Below are 21,842 nucleotides of genomic sequence, written 5' to 3'. Positions count from 1 at the left end.
TCACATACTGAATTAGTTTCTACTGGAAAGCTGGAAGGCTACAGTGATACCTTGAGTTTCATGGAAATAGTGTCGCAGGTAAGAGCAGTGCGCTGTCCTGAACATAACATGGCTGTTGAAACTGTGACTTCACAATAGCTGTGTTACCTACACAAGATCTACTGGTGATCAATTCAGAATAAATCCCAGTATAGATTATCTCCATCCCCCTCTCCCTACCTTACTAAATAGCTGTTCACAGTACATTGTTACTAGGAACATCATTTCTTTATGGATGGGATAGCAATTGGCAGGATTCTCATGCTCTACTGTATTGCCCACACCCATGTACATATAGGCACCTCTAACTGAATTTACTAATTGTCAGAAACAAGTGAAGATGGAACAAAGTACATTGGCAGACAACACAGAAGGAGTCAGAGGTGTGAGATAAAGGAAGGAAGATCATATGTGGTTTTATATAAGTCTAATATTTTCAAAACTAAAGAGAATATTAAGAGGGTTTAAATATTTTCCATCCTTCTCCACAAAATAGAAACTATTTCTTTTTTTTTTTTTTTTGTTACTCTTTATTTACAATTTTGAGAGCCAACCTGGGGATTCTTTCTCCAGCTACAGGTCTGGTTGTACCTGTCACTCTTCTTTTTGTTGTCACTGATTCGTAACAGGAATTACAGGGGAATAATACTTTATTTTGGCTTATGGTTCCAGCGTATATCGTCATTGTGGCTTATACTTTCAGTTGATGCAGTTCATAAAGGCATGGTGCCAGGAGTTTGAAGCAACTGATTACCTTGCCTCCGTGAACAGAAAATAGAGCCAGATGAATGCCTGTGCTCAGCTGTGTTCTCCTTTCTTTCAGTCTGGATTCCAGCCCATGGAATGGTGCCGCCTACATTTAGGATTAATCTTTTCTCTTCAGTTAACCCATAAAATTAACCGACACATTCAGTTTCGTAAAAATCTTATTCTTTCTCCTTCTGTTTATTTGGCAGCTCAAAAAAACCCAAGCAGATGCACCTAACCCTGCAGAGGCTTGATGCCCCAGGGTGGGAAGACACCCAGGGTGGGGCACTTTCTCAGAGGTGAGGTAGAAGTGGGGAGAACTCTCTGAGGGGGTTACTGAGGACGTAAGTAAATAAAATAGTTAATTAAAAGCACATAAAACAGATAATATCTCAGTTTTGCTAACGATTCTCTCATTGAGATTATATTACTACCTCATATTTATTAGGTAGGATTAAGCATCAAGTTTTCTGACCTACAGAGTAGATAAAGCCCTCTATTTTGGGTAAAATATGTTCCTGTCTAAACTACTCAGCAAATTGAGGATGGCAATGTGGTCTGTATTAAAATCTAGTTTAATTTGGTCTGAGAAACCACACTGTGGCAAAACACATCGATTTTCTCCATTAATGCTTCTTAATAAAACAAAAGAAAATGAAACAAAATAAAACAAAAACAACTAGGCTCCTTTATAATTCAATTTGCAGTACACTTATTGCCAGCCAGATGTGTAGCCCTTTTGCAGGCAAATAGCCATGAGAGTTTGAATAAGAATGTTAAGAAGGGGAAAAAAAACTCCTGAAATTTGCTGCTGTCACACGCAAATAAACAGATGTTATGAATTTTAAAATGTATGTTTTTTCTCTTCCTCATATGAGCATGTATGGATATGTGTAAATGTTTCCACATCAGTCTCATGAAACATCTGACATAAAATGTATATTATGCTTATAATATTATATGTACCATTATCTGTGACTTTACAATGAAAGTATAGAACATATGTAGACCCTGAGATCTTAAAAAAAATAAAAATTAGGAATAATAGTGTGACTGGTTTTGCAAAATTACATGAGTGTTTAGATAGTACTATATATATAAGTTTTTAAGGAGAATCAAACAAACTAGTAAATACTACAAAATCATTTTTATATTTTTCAGAGAATGTATTAACAATAGGATGTTCAACGCAGAGATATTTGAATTATATTACTTGGCATAAATAATTGTGGGCCTTTATATAGAATGTGTGAACTGAAAATGCCATTTTTTTGTAGAGCACTGAACAGAAAACTTTGAAAAACCAAAAAGAAAGATTATTTCTATTGAGCAGAATAAGGACGTTCTGTGGGTTTCTCTTTTGTGTTGATATCCAACCCAACAAGTGCAGTTCCAAATTGATGGCCCCGTACACGCCTGGTGAAACGGAGCAAGTCTGTGCCTTAGCCATGGGGTTGACTTTACTATACTGAGAAGGAGTTGACACTTCTTCCACTACCTAAGCACTTGGACATTCTTGCATTATAACACACAGAAAATTGTATCATCTGCTTTCATTCTCCTTACACTGTTAGAATTTCTACCAATAAACTATCCCAAGACTCCTGAAAACTCTTTTGATAATAGTAGCAATGCGTACCCATAGAGAGACTTAGGAAACACTGGCTGTTTTTGTTAGCCCACAGCACAGCAAATTTACCAAAACTGTAACTTAAAAGAAAAATAATGCTTTCTTTAGCATAATAAATACTTATAAAAGAAAATTATAAATCATTCTATTCATGGTACAGAATACTGGATCATATTAAAACTGAGGTACAAATTCAAATATTGACCCATTCTAAAATTGATAGATTAGTAAAGAAATAAGGAAAGGTGTAAGGAATTTTGGTTCTAGAAATGTGAAATGTCACTAGCTAATTCTACAATAAAAAGTTTATGAAGGCAAAAGATACTGCTCTGAAGAAATCTTCTCGGGTGTCTAGATCTAGAGATAATACATAGCATCTGGAAAGGTTGTTCAGCAGTTTAAAAACATATTTAGGTCTTGCAGAGGACATGGGGTAAGTTCTCAGCACACACATGGTGGCTCTGGTATTCTGCTTTGGTAGAGAAGTGTTTTACTGAAAGTGATTCTTACAAGTAGGAGGAAGTAAGTAAATGGAAGGCATCAAAGCAGAAGGGGTAAGTAAGCACACCTACTGAACGTGCTGTGATATACTACAATCTCATCACATCTACCAGTAGTCTTGGACTATACAACGACACTCTTGCAAGAAATCAGCTTTGTCCTTCAAAATATGTTTTGACAATTTTGTGTCTATGTATACAAACATAATTACACATTTATTTGTGGATATATAATTTCTTTTTCTAAAAGCTTTTAAAACTGTTACTAGTCTGTCTGGGCACTATGAATGGAAGATGAAGACGAAGGGCAGGAATACTTCACTCCTTTTCACTTTTATATTTATATTAAAATTGGATATTTTACTGTAATAAATGTATAATTTTTATAATGTAAAACTAATATATAAAACATGAATGTAAAAGGATATAGTAGTAGATTAACAGTCTCCCACATTTACACATGTGTTGCACTTCCACACAGTGTGTAAACTGTTAATCTTTTATACCTTTTTATTATGTACTTTGAATAAAAGAATATGAATTTTCATCTTGTGTATTCTACAAAATGAATTTCTACAAAATTTACAAAGTGAATTTCTACAAAAAGTTGGATGTCACTGTCATAAACAAAATTTTTATTTAATTTATAAAGACAGGATGATTTTACTTTGAAAGCACATTTCTTCTGACCAGCTTCCGAAAAGCATGTTTCACATCCTTATTCCTCAGACTGTAAATGATAGGGTTCAACATGGGACTTACAAAAGTATAGAACACGGCAATTATTTTGGACTGCTCCACTGACTTGTCTGTGGGAGGTCTAACATACATGCAGAATAGAGTCCCGTAAAACACAGTCACTGCCACCAGGTGAGACCCACAGGTAGAAAAGGCTTTGCGCCTACCTTCAGCAGAACGCATCCTCAAGATGGCTATGAGAATGAACAGGTAGGAAATGAGGATTATGAGCAAGGAATTGGAGAGGTTAAATCCTGCTACCACAAACATCGATGTTTCCTTAATGAATGTGTCAGAGCAGGAGAGTCTGATGAGAGGAGGGTCAGCACAGTAGAAGTGGTTGATAATATTGGAGCCACAGAAGGTCAAGCGATATGTCCACATGGTTTCCATCAGACCACTAAGAAAGCCATATATATAGGGCCCGGCAATCAGACGCACACATACCCCTTTGGACATCTTGCTGCTGTAAAGCAAAGGGTTACAGATGGCCATGTATCTGTCATAGGCCATCACAGCTAGCATATAATATTCAGTAATCACCATAGCAATGAAAAAATAACACTGGACTAAACAAGCAGCATATGAAATGGTTTTCTTCTCTGATAAAAAGTTTACCAGCATCTTGGGGGTCACATTAGTAGAATAGCACAAATCCAAACATGACAAACTGGCAAGAAAGTAGTACATAGGGGTATGCAGGCGTGAATCTATCCTGATCAACACCATCATGCCAAGATTCCCTCCCACAGTGATCAGATAGATCACCAGGAAGAGCACAAAAAGCAAAGGCTGCAGCTCTGGACGATCTGTTAATCCCAAGAGAATAAATTCAGTCACCATGGAGTAATTGCCTCTGACCATTTTCTTAGGTGCCAGCATGCTTACTTAGATGAGTCAAAGAAGGATAAAGGAAATGCATGTTAGACATTTTCTCTCTTTTTCCCTTTCTCTTATTATTCACCCACACATAGATATTGCTAAACTCTGAGAATATTAGAGCTAGTACGTTAGATTTTCAAATCTTTAAAAAACAAAACAAAAACAACCTTTTGTTCTCTCTCTCTTTCTCTCTCTCTCTCCCTCTCTCTCTCTCTCTCTCTCTCTCTCTCTCTCTTTCTCTCTCTCTCTCTCTGTGTGTGTGTGTGTGTGTCCTTGCCTTCCACATTGTTTGAGACAGGGATTCAGCATCTCTTGCTGTTAAATGATCTCACAAATTTGCTTCTGAGGATTCTACTGTGTCTCTGCTTCTCATATCAACACTGGAACACTGAAGTTTAAAGACACATGTTATCACAACCAACTTAAATGGATTCTATGGAACAAATGCTTCATATACATGTGGTAAAGTGGTTAAGGCAGGTTCTTAACCCACTGAGTTATCTCTCCAGTCTAGGCTGGTATGCTTAAGTAGATCACACATAGCCCCAATTAGCTAACAGCACAGGTATAGATCATGCCTACCCAGAAAGGATCACAAGTTACCGAATTACTTTAGGGTGAAAGAGGTAATCATGACCCAGTAATAGGACCAATTCGGATAAACTTCCAAGTACACTTTATAGATTGTTATGAAACAGTGGTCTCCTTCTTAACAATTACGAAAGATTTACCAGTGACTCACACTGTGTGTATATCTAAAAGCCTCACTTTGGAGAATTTAATCCCCTTGTGTCAAAAAGAAATAAAGAAAGCATGGAATTAAAGATACCAGAAGACCTATTTTGCTACTATAATCTTAATGTTTCATAGTAGAACACTACTGTTGAAATAGAAAAGGATGAAGTTACAAACAGGATAACGAAGACCAATATAAACTACTAAGTAAAGGGTTTTCATACAGCACTTGGTATGACACATGTAAAGGTAAATTTCACCACAAATACTTAGGTCATTGTTTCATTTTCTTATCAATTTACTTTTTCATTTGTTCTCCCTGCCCCCAAATCAAATGTTTCACAACACATGACAAAATTTGGCAATTCTGTTCTGGTGGTGGAACAGAAATTTGAATTTAACCTTTCTAATTAAATGCAGAAAAAGTTCAATTATCTTTGTTGTAGTAAAGGGAAAATTAATGAAAAGAGATATAATTACTATCAATCCAGAGGGCAGAATGTGGTTTTGTAATTAACAAATTATATTTTCAGATAGTATCTAGTCAGTATCATCTCTAATTGATAAATAAATACATCAACACATTAATGGTTGGGACACTCTATAATGTATTTTAATTATTGATTTTGGTGCTATTTTTAGGCTTTTTTAAAGTTTTAAAAAGAAATTGTATAGAAGAGTAAATTCAATTGACTAGCACAGTTATTTATTCAATCAATCACAGTAAGCAAGGTGGTGGGCATAAGAGTCAACTAAAATGAGCCAAAGAATAGTTTCTGTGTAAACAGTTACTCTGACTATGAGGTATAATTTTTACTATATGCTAATGTGTGTCCCATGTTCTAATACACTTTGACTATGAGGCTACTATTTTAAGTTTCTGAATCCATTATTTTTCAGCAAAATCTACCAAAATATTTTTAGAAATTAATTTTATATTTCAATCTGTCCTCAATCAAAGCAAAAAATAGAAATCTGCAGACCTGTTCTACTATGGTACAGTAATTGCACATAGTACCAAACCTACCAGCTATATATTTCAAATACATAATCTGTTCACGATAGCTGAATCAAACACAAGTACAAATTATGTTGATGGCACGCTTAGAATACTGATACTTAATTAAAATAAGATAATACACAAGTGACTATGTACTAGAACACCACACATACTGGAGAGGAAAAACAAAACAAAACAAGATAACCAATAATGGCTTTTGCTTTCAAAAAGGTGGTTGATGTCACACAATAAGGGTGAAGAAAGTTATAGTTAAATGTCATAGTTCAATACTATGTGTTTGATCTAAGTAGGTATTTCTGTTTAAAATAAGGATAGACATTGAGGAATGATGGGGCTGATCTGGGAATTGAGGCATTTTTAATACTTTTCTAGTAGGACAAGAGTAGAACTCTCAAGAAAGTTGACCATTTCATATGGAGGCATTCCAATGGGAATCTTTCAGTTGAAATGGAAGCTATTTGTTTATGTATATGAGAAATATCACAAAAATATCATAATAGAAAACAGCAGACAGCAACATACTTATAAATAGCCCTTTCCTTATGGCATTATCTACCTGAAATTCAGTAACTATTAGTCAGCATGAATACTAATAAGGTTCTTAAATATGTATATTCTTTATGAAATTAAACTAAATAGAAATATAACCCATCATACAATTTTACTGGCACTATAATATCAACTTACATCTAGTTAGTTGGAAAAATATAAAAAAAATGGTAATTTAATTGTCATATATGTTTATTTTCTATATTAAAACTAATTACAATATTTGGGAAAATATATAGATTGCCTTTAAATAGAAAAGACTCTTGTGGTAACTCAGTATGTTGTGAATATATAGGTAATAATTCAAGTGACTGATTCAGATCCTACCAATGAGAAAGACAGAAGTCACAATCAACAATCAAAAACATTATTAATTCTATAAAATCAGATGTACAGATTACATTTGTATCTGAAATACTACCAGTTGAAATGCACATATCTCTTTTCTGGAACTTGTTTACATGAAATTTTATGGTGGCAGAGTAGCCTAGAATGTTAGCATCACTATTCCATGTGCCTACAGTCTCCTGTACAAAAGCTGTTCTTTAGTCATATTAATCAGATGAAGTGGGAGAATACTGGAAATTTTAGTCAAGAAAAGGGACATAGGAAAAAAAGGAAATAGTTTCTGAATTAAAAATCCAGTAGTCTGGCATCTAACTACCAGGCTGAGCATAGAGATATACAGAAGTTAGTGAAAAGAGTTAAGAAAATGTTATTGTGGGGCTGGAGAAATGGCTCAGGGCTTAAGAACACTGTCTGCTCTTCCAAAGGTCTGAGTTCAATTTCCAGCAACCACATGGTGGCTCACGACCATCTGCCATGGGAACTGATGCCCTCTTCTGATGTGCTTGAAGACAATGAGACAATACTCGTACAAATAAAAATAAATGTCTTAAGAAAATGGTAATGTAAGATAGAAAATAAGAATGGAGAAAGATAAGCCAGATAGTTACGCACCATATAGTTATTATTCCTATAAACAACTTCCTGGGAGTGTACACTCTTGTATGCTTTATCATGATGGATTCCAACACCTCCATTCTCTCCTAGTTTTTCACTACTACACTTCGCAAATAAAGGGCACGATATGCTATTACCTTACAATGAACAATCCTGGCTTCTAGGACACTTTAGATAATCGAGATTCATATAATTGTTGTTAGTGAAACTCTTAAGATTTCATTTAAATCACAACATCTCCCATGACAGAGTCACCTTCTTTCCATAATATTTTGAGTTAGCAATTGTGCATTGTCAGAGATTGAGCAGTTTTGAAAGTATCTGCCATTTCTACCATATCTACCTTTCAATTTTGAATCTACCAATTCTAAACTCATACTTTCTAATGTGCTTATTAGATATATTAACATTGATCCCAATTTTCTCTCTTCAACAATTTAAAGGTAAACTTTTTTAAAAAAATATATATTTAAATTTTGCAAGAAAGAATAAACCTTGATGTATCTTTTTTAATTTTTTATTAATTATTTTATTTTTAAGACTGTAATATAAGTACTTCATCCCTTCATTCACTTTCCTCATTTTAAACCCCTTTCTTCTTTTTCAAATTTATGGCCTTCTTTCCTATTAATTTTTACTGAAAGTGTTTCGGGGATATTAGAGAATTTCCCTTTAACATATTCTAATATTAACAGTGTAGTGAACAACTAATTTCTTCCATGTGGCCATTGATTTTTGAACTAATTATTGAAATGCAATTTGGCAATAAGATTACCACAAACATATGATTATATGTTTATATGATTATCGCAAACATAATTTCAATAAATTTTTAGTATTTTTCAATAACCAATCTAACACACATACTCACTTACTTCAGCAAGATAAGACCCTAGACTACTATTCAATCAGTTTTGTTGAAACTTGACTCTTCATCATAACTATGCAAACTGAAACAAAAAGAAAATTTAGAAATACAAAAGTCATGATATTTCTTCCTACCTGAATTCAAAAAACTTTTCACAGAAACAGAAGAGGTCCAAACAAGGAACTGCTTAAAATGATTTATGCCCTACTTGTAACTTGAAGAGTTTATTCCCAAAGTATTTTTTAACTCACCCCAAAGAAATAATTAAAGAAACATAGTAATTGGTTTAGACACGTATTCAATAGAACCGTGGGATTTGAGCGATGGAATTGCATCACCTGGTTGTCACCTTGAGCTACATATTTCATGTGTTTATAAATTGATTCTCAGAGGATGCTTTGTTATGAATCACTATTTATTACAAGAAAATAGTTTCAACAATTAGTACAATGTTTTGAAATAATTCATGGACTTTAACTTTTTATGATTCTTTCAAAACAGGAATTTTGTACTGTAAATCCTCTCACAATTATGAAAAGACTAAGTAGTCACATTACAAAATGAATAATTTTATTGTCTTAATGATTTATTAAACCAGCAATATCATATAATTAAACATAATGAAATTATTAAAAAGCAAGTTTATACAGTATAGATATCTCCTAAACATATTAAAATTTAAAATCACCAAGATTTAAAGACATCAAGTCTATTAATAAATAATACATTCAGATTTGATTTTCTGTCAAGGAAACAAATTATATCAATAATTTCCTCACAAACTAAAAACGTGAGAATAGTCATAGATGTATAAATTTAGTTCCAAACTCCTCAACTTATTATGATGGATGAGGAGTGTCAGCAAAGAAACAATCAGTAAAGTCATATATGCGTGTGTGTGTGTGTGTGTGTGTGCATCTGTGTGTGTATTGAGAACTCATACTTACATTACATTCATGAATAATGTTTTGGAGTCTAAATGCAACTTAATGAACAGAGGAAAGTATGACATATGGCAAAGTGCAGGATAGATATAAACTAACCTCTTTATTCAATAAATACTTATATTACAATGCCAGTATTAATGTAATATACTGTGTACAATAAAATAAAGAATGAAAATTACAAAGTATAGCCAGCTTTAAGACTAGACATATATGAAATATGTATCTCCAATAATGGGGCACAAAAATGGACATCCATCTACAACTTCACAAAATGGCCCTTCCAGGACAAGAATGTTCAACAAGGAAGAAATAACACCCATGGCTCCAGCTGCATATGTAGCAGAGAATGGCCTTGTTGGGAACCAATAGGTGGAGAAGCCCTTGATCCTCCAAGGCTGAACCCCCCAGTGTAGGGAAATGTCAGGGCAAGGAGGCAGGAAGGGGTGGGTGGTTGGGGAGGGGGGACACCCTTATAAAAAAAGGGGGAGAGGAATGGGATAGGGGGTTTAGGGACTGGAACCCAGGATAGTAAATAACATTTGAAATGTAAATTTTAAAAAATCCAGTAAAGAAAAAGAAATGAATGAAATGGAAGTTAAAAAGTTTTACTTACAGATGACATAAGAAAATATTTAAAAACCTATAAAATAAATAAACATACTAAAGTCACAAAGATAGACTAATCTTCAGGACAAAGCAGTAGCTGACATTTAAGTGTACCTGCAACATATTCTTGCAACACACACATATGGAATAATCAATGTGACATAAGATATAGTCCTGAGTGTTATTTTTTTTAACACTGAATGCATGTATAATCTTAAATTGAATTCTGGAGAATTTTACAAAATATTTATAAGAAATTCTGTTTTCTTTGGTATTTCCATAGGGAATTATAAAATTAAGCATCCAAAGTGTTTCTAAATGAGCAATAACAAAACAACATATAATGATCTTAAGGAATAATTACTTAATATACAACCAGAAGATTATATGAGTAATTGGTTTTATCTTAATTTTATGGTGAAATAGAGCTATTGATATACTCATCTCCCTGTGACAACAAGATATTCTGAGAGAAAGAAGATCTGGCCTGCTCCTTTAATTCACCTTTAGCCCTGATCCTGAAGCTTTGATATTTTATATCGCCAAAGAAAGTGCTTAATTCGTTTACAGAAAAATCATCCCTGCCAACAAAACAAACATTCTAAAAGTAGTAATAGAAGAACCAGTTAATGCAGTAACATCATTGCCTGCTATGATTTACAGCTACTCATTTTGTGTGTGTGTCTCTCCCTTTCTGATTGTAGTCATAATTCTCAGACCAACGTATTCTAAACTGTCAGATGAAGATGAAATCAAAAGTGATCTCCCAACCCTGAATCTTAACAGAAAGTAGGCTTACAAAACTCGTAATCCTGGATTCACAGACTTACATACAAAAAGTATAATCTATGAGTCTCATGATTCTTGCATGGCTCTTTCACCACAGAAGCACAAAAAATCATTATCGTGATGCATGTTGCCCACTTTAACTACTAAATAGATGGAAGACTACAGATCCACCATAATTTCTTAAAAATCCTTCAGCAAAATGGCTGATGGGTCTATCACTGAAAGGTATTTGTCAGAGAACCAGTGTGTCCTGTTAACTCTTTTAAATAACAAGTTCACAGAAGGGATACAGGCAGAAAGCATAGCTCTCAAAGTATTTACTTTAAATACTTTTCAAATAGCCCCTTTTCAAATACAATGTGCTGCTTAATCCAGGGAACTGTCTACAACACAGATTTGAAGACAGAGATCTGAGGTGGATATGATTCACTTTTGCAATATGAACTGTAGTGATATCTATGCTACTAGTTTGCATCAATTGCTGTGCTCTTTGTTATGAAACATCTCCCAGGAGTAACTTAATAGAAGAAGGACTTATTTTGGCCATTATTTAAGAAAGGATATAGTCATCATGGTAGGAAGATGAAGAGGCAGGAGAGAGGTACATTAGTCACAGTATGCTCACACTCAGAAAGCATGAGTTGAATGACTGTCTATATGACTTCTCTGTTCATTTTCATTCAGTTCATGTGGCAAGTAGGAAGATGGTTCTGTGTACTTTCAACAATTATATTTTTCCTCAGGCTAACTTCTGTAGATGTACATACATAAGTGTACAAGAGAAAAAGATATGTCTCCTAGTGATTTTTAATCTAATCAAACTGTGAATATTAAATGTTATTGGCCCATGGTACAGGTTACAATTCAGGACAAAAATTAGAAGAGATAATTTATTTAAACAAGCAGAGCATTTAAAAAGGATATGAAATATATAGCCACAGAGAATATAAAAAATGATCAAAACATAAATATTTTTGTCAGGAAACTATTGTTGTAGTTTATTGAATGGAGGAAGAAACAATGCTGTCCTGATAACTTTTTGCCTGAATATTGTTCTCATGGCCTGCTTTACATCTTTATTCCTCAGACTGTAGATCAATGGATTCAGCAGTGGACTCACAAAGGTGTAGAAGACAGCTATTATTTTGGACTCCTCAACAGTCTTGTCAGTGGGTGGTCTCACATACATGCAGAAGAGAGTCCCATAAAACAATGTAACAGCCATCATGTGGGAACCACAGGTAGAGAATGCCTTGCGCCTTCCCTCAGCTGATTTGATCCTTAAAATGGCAGCAATAATGAAGGCATAGGACACCAGAATGATTGTGAGGGAGCTGGAGAGATTAAATCCAGCTGATATTAACATAGCATGTTCTTTAATGTAAGTATCAGAGCAAGACAGCTTAATGAGTGGTGGGTCAGCACAGTAGAAGTGGTTGATGACATTGGATTTACAGAAGGTCATTCTGAAGGTCAAGATGGCTTGGAGTAGTCCATCTGAGAAACCATAGGCATAAGGACACATGGCCAAGCAGATGCAGACTTGCCTGGACATTTTCACACTGTAACGAAGAGGATTGCATATGGCCACATAGCGGTCATAAGCCATGGCTGCCAGCATGTAAAACTCTGTGAGGAGAAGGGCAATGAAAAGGTAGCACTGGATAAAGCAGCCAATGAAGGAAATTGTCTTCTTGTCTGATAAGAAATTGCTCAACATCTGTGGAGTGGCCGTTGAGGTGTAACACAAATCCACAAATGCCAAGTTACTGAGAAAGAAGTACATAGGCTTGTGAAGGCGGGAGTCCAGTCTGATCAGGGCCATCATGCCCATGTTGCCTAAGACAGTGACAAGGTAAACAAACAGAAACAGCACAAAGAGGAGAGGCTGGAGTTCTGTGCGATCTGTGAGCCCCAGTAAAATGAATTCTGTGATTTTAGTGCTGTTTGTGAGGGGCATTTCCTGAGATCCGGGTCTGTGCATCAAGCTGCAGAAACAAGGAAGATAGGAGATGAAAGATGATACTTAAGATCATGCTTTGCTTAAAATCCCGTTTTCTAAAAAATATGACATCTAAAGCAAATTATATAGTAATCCTCTTTATATTTCTTCAAAGACCCCCTTTACTTTGCTTTTCATTCCTCTGGATTGTGCTTGTATACAACTATGGATTCTGTATGATTCCATACATCTAGGAGTGAATTTTTGCTGCATCTGTCCTATCTCTCTGAACTTCTTTTGCTTCCCAAACTATCTGTTCTACAAAATTAACAATATTTAATTTTCTTTGTGAGGTAATTCAGACATACTTCCTTCATATATGAATCTAATACAGTCTCTTTAATTTCATGTTTCTAGGACATCCCATACACCTATGGATTCCTGTCCAGTTTTTGTATATAGTATATAGTATATAGTATATAGTATATAGTATATAGTATAGTATAGTATATAGTATATAGTTGTAAGATCACGGTCCTGTTAAATATTATACCATGAACATTCAGCATATATTTATACTCTGATTTATGAGTAAAAATTAAGCAAAAGATTTCACGGAAGGAGGAATTTTTGCCAATGCAAACAAATCCTGGACGGTTTAGTGATGTTGTGTAAATGTGGAAATAATTACAACTTAAATATTCTATGTGGAAAAGCATTTCTTGGAAAGCTTAGTATTCAATTAAATTCACAGCTTATTTCAGCATAACGAATTGAAATAGTTTGTTCTTTGACAGAATTTATCATATGGAAGGAAGAAGTTACTCTATTTGTAGGATAGTATATTGAACTCTAGACATTTATGTTATAAATATTGGCTAGACCAAAAATATTGCCATATAAATGATAATCTATTCTAATCACTTAATGAAAAGACTTTTGAATTTCTGCAGTAGATTTTTATATATAAAAGAATAAAATTCTAATTTATGTTTTTTATTTTGTGATAACTTGATAGGGATATTTTATGGGCACTAAGAAAGAAGTGCATGTTTGTGTACTTTTTTAACAGAAATTATTAAATATTAGTGTGATGAGTAATTCTAGTGTTTCTTCTCACATACTTATTTAGTATATAATTTTGTGTGTAAATTCTTAAACTATGACTTGTGAATTAAGATAGTTATTATAAGTGCATAACTCAAATAAAATTTTTATATTCTATGACTAATCTAAATACCCAATACATATTTCAACTAAATATAACCCTTGCCTAACATTAACACTACTTTACTGATAACTTATTGCTAGTAATAAATATCCAAAATGATATAAAAGCAAAGTTGTGAATATAAATGTGATGATTCATTCCTACCTTGCACAGGAAAATTTTCTCTGACACACTAGCAACCCAAGCAAGGAGCTGCTGAAAAGTTCCTATATACAATTTATAACCTTGAGTTTTCATCTCCAAAATTATCTTTTGACATACCCCCAAAGAATTAATTAAAGAAATATAATTATTAGTATGGATATTCACACATCATAACCCAGGGAATTATATCACCTTGCAATCACCCTCTGCCAGTTGTTTCAGTTGCTCAAGAATTTACACTTAAGGGAGTTTTTATATGATAAATCAGTATTTCTTTCAAGAAGATGAGTTGAATATTTAATCATGGTATAGCATTACGACATAATTCATGGACTTTGGTGTTTCTGAGATTTCTTTCAACTGCAATGTGTGTTCTACAAACATTTTCAAAAATAGCTGGAGCTAAGTTATTAAATTAAAAAATTAACTGAGCTAAATTATTACTATTTGAAAAGACTATCATAGAGTTATAGCAGAATTAATTTAATGTAGCAATTCTCAACTTTTCTAAAGTTGTGACTCTTTAATACAGTTCCTCATGATATGATGGCCCCTAATCATAAAGTAGTTTTATTGCTTGTTCATAAATTCTTCTACTACAGTGAATCATTGTATCACATACAGGATATCTGATATGTGACCTCTATGAAAGAATTGTTTTTCCCCAAGGAGTTTGCTAACATACATGTTGATAACCACTTAGATATGAAGAATTTATCTTTTATGGACAACATAATATGAATGGAATTTGACAACAGTTAATTTATCAGCCAACATATGAATGTAAAAGATAAATAGAGGAACAAAGTAAGAATGAATACATCTGGATTGTTTCCAGCTTCTGGCCATTATACATAAGGTTGCTGTGAACATAGCAGAGTATGTGTCCTTGTTATATGTTGGAGCATCTTTCGGGTATAGTGCTATAGCTGAGTCATCAGGTAGCACTAGGTCCAATTTTCTGAGGTGCCACCAGACTTATTTCCATAGTGGTTGTACCAGTAACCAATCCCACTAGGAATAGAGGTCTGTTCCTCTTCCTCCCAATCCTTGCCAGCATCTGCTGTCACCTGAGTTTTTGATCTTAGCCATTCTGACTGGTGCGAGATGTAATCACAGGATCATTTTCATTTGAATTTCCTTGATGAATAAGGCTATAATAGCCAGAAGCTGGAAACAACCCAGGTTTCCCTCAATACCAGAATGGACACAGAAAATGTGGCACATTTACACAATGGAACACTACTCAGCTATTAAAAACAATGACTTCTTGAAATTCTCAGGCAAATGTATGGGACTGGAAAATATCATCCTGAGTGAGGTTACTCAGTCACAAAGGAACACACATGACATGGACTCACTAATAAACAGATATTGGGCAAAAGGCTCAGGATATCCATGATACAATTTACAGTCCATATGAAGTACAAGAAGAAGGAAGACCAATGTGTGAGTACTTCAGTCCTATTTAGAAGAGGAAACGAACAAAATAATCGCGGGAGGTAGAGGGAGGAAGGGCCCCAGAGGGAGAGAGGAGGGAGAGGGAAATAGGGAGATAGAATCAAGTGTAGGAGGAGAAGGGAGAGATGTACAGAGGATCACGAGATTGAGCAGAGGTATGTAGCCGTGGGCTTGGGGAATACTAGAAAGTCCCAGATGCCAGAAAAGCAAGAGACTCCCAGGATGCAACATGGATGACATTAGTTGAAATACCAAACAAAGGAGAGAGAGAACCTGCAGAGACCATTTCCAGAGGTTAGGCACGCCCATAGTTGAGGGATGAGGTGACCAATATTAAGCCAGAATTGCTCCTATCTAAAGGAAATGCAGGGACAAAGCAGAGCAGAGATTGAAGGAAAGGCCATCCAGAGACTGACCCACCTAGGGATCCATTCCATCTGCAGACACCAAACCCAGACACTATTGCTGATGTCACAAAGTGGTTGCTTACAGAAGTTTGACATAGCTGTTCCTTGAGAGGATTTGCCAGAGCCTGACTAATACAGATATGGATGCTCACAACCAACCATCAGACTGAGCACTGGGACCCCAATGGAGGAGTTTGGGGAAGGACTGAAGGAGCCGAAGGGGTTTGTAGCCCCATAGGAAGAACAACAATACCAACCAACCAGACCCCTCCCCCAAAGTTCTCAAGGACTATACCAAGAGGAGTACACACGGAGGGACCCATGGCTCCAGCTGCAAATTAGGAGAGGATTGCATTGTCTGGAATCAATGGAAAAGAGGCCCTTGGCTCTGTGAAGACTAGATGCCCCAGTGTAGGGGAATATTAGGGTGCTGAGGAAGGAGTAGGTGGGTAGGAGGTTGGGTAGGGAAGCACCCTTGTAGAAGCAGGGTCTAAGAGGGTTGTGATAGGATGTTTGCGGAGGGGAAACGGGGGAGGTGGATAATATTTGAAATGTAAATAAATAAAATAGCAAAAAATAGAATGAATATATTTCCACATATTTGTGGAGATATTATCCTCCATTTATAATATAACAAATAAATATAAAAATACAATTCTAACATTTAAACTAAGTAATGTCAACTAAAACAATTCTACAATACATGTATCTCCTAATGCACAAACATAGTCTGCTCCTAGAAATAATGTGGAGTGCCACAAAAGTTTCCATATGATACCAGAGTAAATGGGGACTGCTTTCCCTTGCAGTTTTTAATCTCATAAATTATAACATATAAGAATAGACTCAAATGAAAGCTTGTGATCAATTTTATGAAATTTTGACAGAAAATCCCTAGGGCAGGTAATGTATAAATCCCATTAGCTACCTGGAAGAGAAGAATAAAAGAGTGTAGAAGAAAAACATGCCATATTAGTTAATCTAACATGTAGGTTAGCCACATGGTGCATAAGCAGTCATAGAATAAGGTGTAGAGCTCTAAAGAAAAAGGAAGAAACCCTGTAATAACAGAAAAAAATCTTTTCCTCTATCCAGTATCTACAATAAAATGACATAGGAAACGAGTAAGGAAAAGACATATTTTTCTTAGTCAGAACTCAGAAAGAGGTTCATACTCAAAAGGACCTCTTAGATAATTGTAAGGACTAAGGTAGGGGCAAGGAATTCTAGAAAGGAAAAATACATTATCTCATTGAGAGGTCAATTACTTCTGCTCTCTTTAGTATTGGTTAAGATGATTTCACTTTTCTAGGGTCTCCTGTCCCTGGTGATCATTGACCTTCCTAACTGGATTAACTCTTCTGTGAGGAGACATTGACTTAGCTTTATATACAGGGAGATTTCCTTCTTTGGGATAGGAATGAAGGATATGTAACTTTCTTTAATAGTTACATAGTTTAATCAAAAGTAAATCACTATCTTTAATAGAACTTCAATAATACTGTAACTATTCTCAATTCATTTTCACATCAGGTAGACAAAATATATTAACAAATTTCTCATCAAATAAAATCATTAATCATAGAACCAATGGTACATGGGGAAATTCTATTTCACTATCTATACTCATTGAAATTGAAATGTACCTGAAAGGATGAAAAATCTAGAAAGATATATACGTGTGTGTTTATGAAAAGTTTATAGTGGACTACCAAAGGACCTAATACTAAGAGGAAAAATAAAAACTTGTAAGTAGCAGAAAGGTAAGCAATAATCTCAATGTACATCAACTATTTGTGGTAAAATATTTTGATACAGTACAATGTATCATACATGATGAAAATATAAAATAAAATAATTTTAAATGTGTATTCTGGCTATATATTAAGTATGTACCCACTGTAATGAGGAAAGAGAAATGGCTACCTTCTGTGTCCTCAGCATCATACAATCACTAAAAATGTTCAATAAGGATGAAGAAATGAAACTAATAAACGTGAAGAATGAAAACAACCTGCTCACAAGTGACAGTGACAAATGTTAAAGAATTCTAGAGAAATAAATAAAAGTCCTTAGTAGAATTAGTACAAAGCCTACCTCATTTGCACGACAAAATAAGCATATATTTATCATGATGCTTTTCCTCATTTTAACTAGTAAGCAACTGGAGAAGTACAGATGTAGCATTGTTTCTTCAAAGTCCTTCAGGTAAAAGTCTACTAGATCTATAAATGGAAGGCACTTAGTTTAGAGCATGCTTATCCTGTTAACTCTTACAAACATGTGACCTGTAGAGATGCAAGCAGACCCTTGGCATAGCACTTGGAAGTTTTCACTAAGACTAGTTTTCTCCCAATGTGATCAAAATATGACCCATATTCTCCAAATATGGTACCAATCTCCTTGGGATTTATTTACAAAACAGATTTGAATACAGGTCTGAGGTATAATGTGAATCTATGATTTAACAGCTCCTGCAATGATATCTGTGTTACTATTTTACATCACGGTAGTGCTCTTTTATGTAAGAAAAGGGCTTACAGGAGGACTTATATGGGGTCATGGTTTAAGATGGTATACAGTCCCAATGATCAAAAAAGCATACAGGCAGGAGAAAAGTGGTTTGGTTATTTTGTGTCCACACTAAGGAAAGATAGGTTGAATTACTGTGTATGTGTTTTCTCCTATGTTTCTTTCCATGATGTTCAGAATTTCAAGCATTTTGTATGGTGCAAACCCTTTTCTGGATATGTTTTCTTGGCTAAATTGAATCTCTCTAGAGATTCCTATAGTGTGAAATCAAGGACTGTAATTCCTAGGTGATTTTCAGTCTAGACAAAGGCACTATGCATACGGTCTACCACTCTTCTATGAATAACATGATGATTGAGGTCGAGACTAAATAGCAGAACACATTTTTTCCAAATATTTACCAATCACATTGTGTGTATGTGCACACGCATGCACACGCGCACGTGTTTGTGTGTGTGTGTGTGTGTGTGTGTGTGTGTGTGTGTGTGTGTGTGTTGGTGATGTTATTTTAAACATGAGGGATATGTGGAGGTGAAAGGTGAAAATAGCTGTTAGATATGAGAACATTACATACATGTATTCATGTACAAAATTATAAAAACAAACAAGATAAAGACCAAATGAGAAAATACAAATACTTTTGACACAAAGCTATAGTAGTATTTTATTAGAAAATGGAGGCATCGATGACGTCCTGATAACATTTTGCCTGAATATTGTTCTCATGGCCTGCTTTACGTCTTTATTCCTCAGACTGTAGATCAATGGATTCAGCAGTGGACTCACAAAGGTGTAGAAGACAGCTATTATTTTGGACTCCTCAACAGTCTTGTCAGTGGGTGGTCTCACATACATGCAGAAGAGAGTCCCATAAAACAATGTAACAGCCATCATGTGGGAACCACAGGTAGAGAATGCCTTGCGCCTTCCCTCAGCTGATTTGATCCTTAAAATGGCAGCAATAATGAAGGCATAGGACACCAGAATGATTGTAAGGGAGCTGGAAAGATTTAAGCTTGCTGATATTAACATAGCATGTTCTTTTATGTAAGTATTAGAGCAAGACAGCTTAATGAGTGGTGGGTCAGCACAGTAGAAGTGGTTGATGACATTGGATTTACAGAAGGTCATTCTGAAGGTCAAGATGGCTTGGAGTAGTCCATCTGAGAAACCATAGGCATAAGGACACATGGCCAAGCAGATGCAGACTTGCCTGGACATTTTCACACTGTAACGAAGAGGATTGCATATGGCCACATAGCGGTCATAAGCCATGGCTGCCAGTATGTAAAACTCTGTGAGGAGAAGGGCAATGAAAAGGTAGCACTGGATAAAGCAGCCAATGAAGGAAATTGTCTTCTTGTCTGATAAGAAATTGCTCAACATCTGTGGGGTGGCCGTTGAGGTATAACACAAATCCACAAATGCTAAGTTACTGAGAAAGAAGTACATAGGCTTGTGAAGGCGGGAGTCCAGTCTGATCAGGGCCATCATGCCCATGTTGCCTAAGACAGTGACAAGGTAAACAAACAGAAACAGCACAAAGAGGAGAGGCTGGAGTTCTGGGCGATCTGTGAGCCCCAGTAAAATGAATTCTGTGATTTTAGTGCTGTTTGTGAGGGGCATCTCCTGAGATCTTGTTCTGTGCTGTGGAAACATGGCTGACATGGAGATATGAGATAGCCCAAGGAAACCTACACCCCATGCTAAGAATTATTGGAATCCAAGGAGTGTTTCCCCCTTGGAAGAACAAATGAATTTGTTATCAAGTAACAAATAGTGAGCTCTGAAATCATATATACCATACCAGGTTACTGACTGAGCAGTTATATTCATGTGTATGGGAATACACACGCACAAACACACACAAAGAGACAGAGAGAGAGACAGAGACAGAGACACAGAGAAGACAGAGACAGAGAGACAGAGAGGGAGAGAGGGAGAGAGAGGGAGATAGGGAGAAAGGGAGAGAGGGAGAGAGGGAAAAAGGGAGAGAGGGAGAGAGGGAAAAAGGGAGAGAGAGACCACATTTTGTCATATGTAGGAAAGAAATAATCTCTTTGGAAGGAAAATATATGAATTGCAGATTATTGTGTAAAATTATGTACATACTGTCAAATGTATCAGGCTTTGTCTCATATTTGCAAGCGTAAAGAATATAAGAAATGCAAAAATTCCCAGAATATCGAAACACAAATTTTTGCATAACTTATAAAAGAAAAACTCTAATGTTAGAAATCAGCTGAAATTTGCTCAGTAGTAGAAGATTAGTATAGCATAAATGATAATGTGTCATATCCTGCCTTTAATTCTCAGAACTTCCATTCTGCCATGTAGATAAATGTATGTATACATGTACATTATATAGTAAATGAATGAATATGTAGTTATATAATTGATAAATTTTCACAATATTTTTTGATTATATAATAAAGGCATTGTTATTTGGAAGCTGCTCTCCAGTAGCCAAGTTCCGTGACCCCATAGATTGAGGTCAGGGAGTGGCCCTTATTGGGGGAGAGAAAAAGAGAGTGAGAGGGCAAAAGAAGGAGATGAAGAAAGACAGAAAAAGAAAAAGTGAGTCATAATATTTTAAAGATAATTATTTATGAATAATAATTATACTTACATAGAACAAAAATTGACTTCTGTAGCTAATATTAAAGAAATTGAGATACATGAGTCCATAAATTTATTTTAAATGTCTTTTCCTATTACAACCAACTAACAATTTTCTCTTCATCTCTTTTTAAAGTATTGACTTTAGCTTTATAATCAAAATATTTTATTTTTATTATACTTATTTTTATTTACTTTCATTCATTGTGAGGATGTGTATTTCAACACATGTCTATGTTATGAGACAACTGATTCAATCTTCCCACTTCCTGGGGTCTAAGGATAGAACTCAGGCTATCAGCCTGGGTAGAAACAGCACTTATCTGTTGAGTCATCCTCCCACCCCTCATACTTAAAATATTTTATTGAATAATCTCAGACCTCATGTTTCATCATAAAATTAGTGACTTTTCTTATTCAACTATATATTTTAAAAAGTTGATAATTAACTAAGCCTCCTAGTCATTTACTACAAAGTTTAAATACTTAATA

General features: G+C 35.1%; 3 protein-coding genes across 3 annotated transcripts; all 3 read right to left on the bottom strand.

The window, feature by feature from the left end:
• Window positions 1-3,579: 3,579 nt before the first annotated feature.
• LOC116900267 (olfactory receptor 1030) lies at window positions 3,580-4,536 on the bottom strand. The gene has a single exon (XM_032902019.1). The coding sequence runs from the start codon at window positions 4,534-4,536 to the stop codon at window positions 3,580-3,582; it is 957 nt and encodes a 318-aa protein (XP_032757910.1).
• A 7,463-nt stretch (window positions 4,537-11,999) lies between these two features.
• Window positions 12,000-12,974, bottom strand: LOC116900266 (olfactory receptor 5M11-like). Its single transcript, XM_032902018.1, has one exon. The coding sequence runs from the start codon at window positions 12,972-12,974 to the stop codon at window positions 12,000-12,002; it is 975 nt and encodes a 324-aa protein (XP_032757909.1).
• A 6,408-nt stretch (window positions 12,975-19,382) lies between these two features.
• LOC116900854 (olfactory receptor 5M11-like) lies at window positions 19,383-21,474 on the bottom strand. The gene is made up of 2 exons (XM_032902542.1): window positions 21,461-21,474; window positions 19,383-20,340 (listed from the first exon to the last, which is right to left on the bottom strand). Exons 1-2 carry the CDS (start codon window positions 21,472-21,474, stop codon window positions 19,383-19,385), a joined length of 972 nt encoding a protein of 323 aa, XP_032758433.1.
• Window positions 21,475-21,842: the final 368 nt, after the last annotated feature.

The sequence above is a fragment of the Rattus rattus genome, chromosome 5 (assembly GCF_011064425.1).
Source record: "Rattus rattus isolate New Zealand chromosome 5, Rrattus_CSIRO_v1, whole genome shotgun sequence".
Lineage (NCBI taxonomy): Eukaryota > Metazoa > Chordata > Mammalia > Rodentia > Muridae > Rattus > Rattus rattus.
Note: the sequence above shows the minus strand (reverse complement) of the source record. Positions and strands in the feature narration are given on the sequence as shown.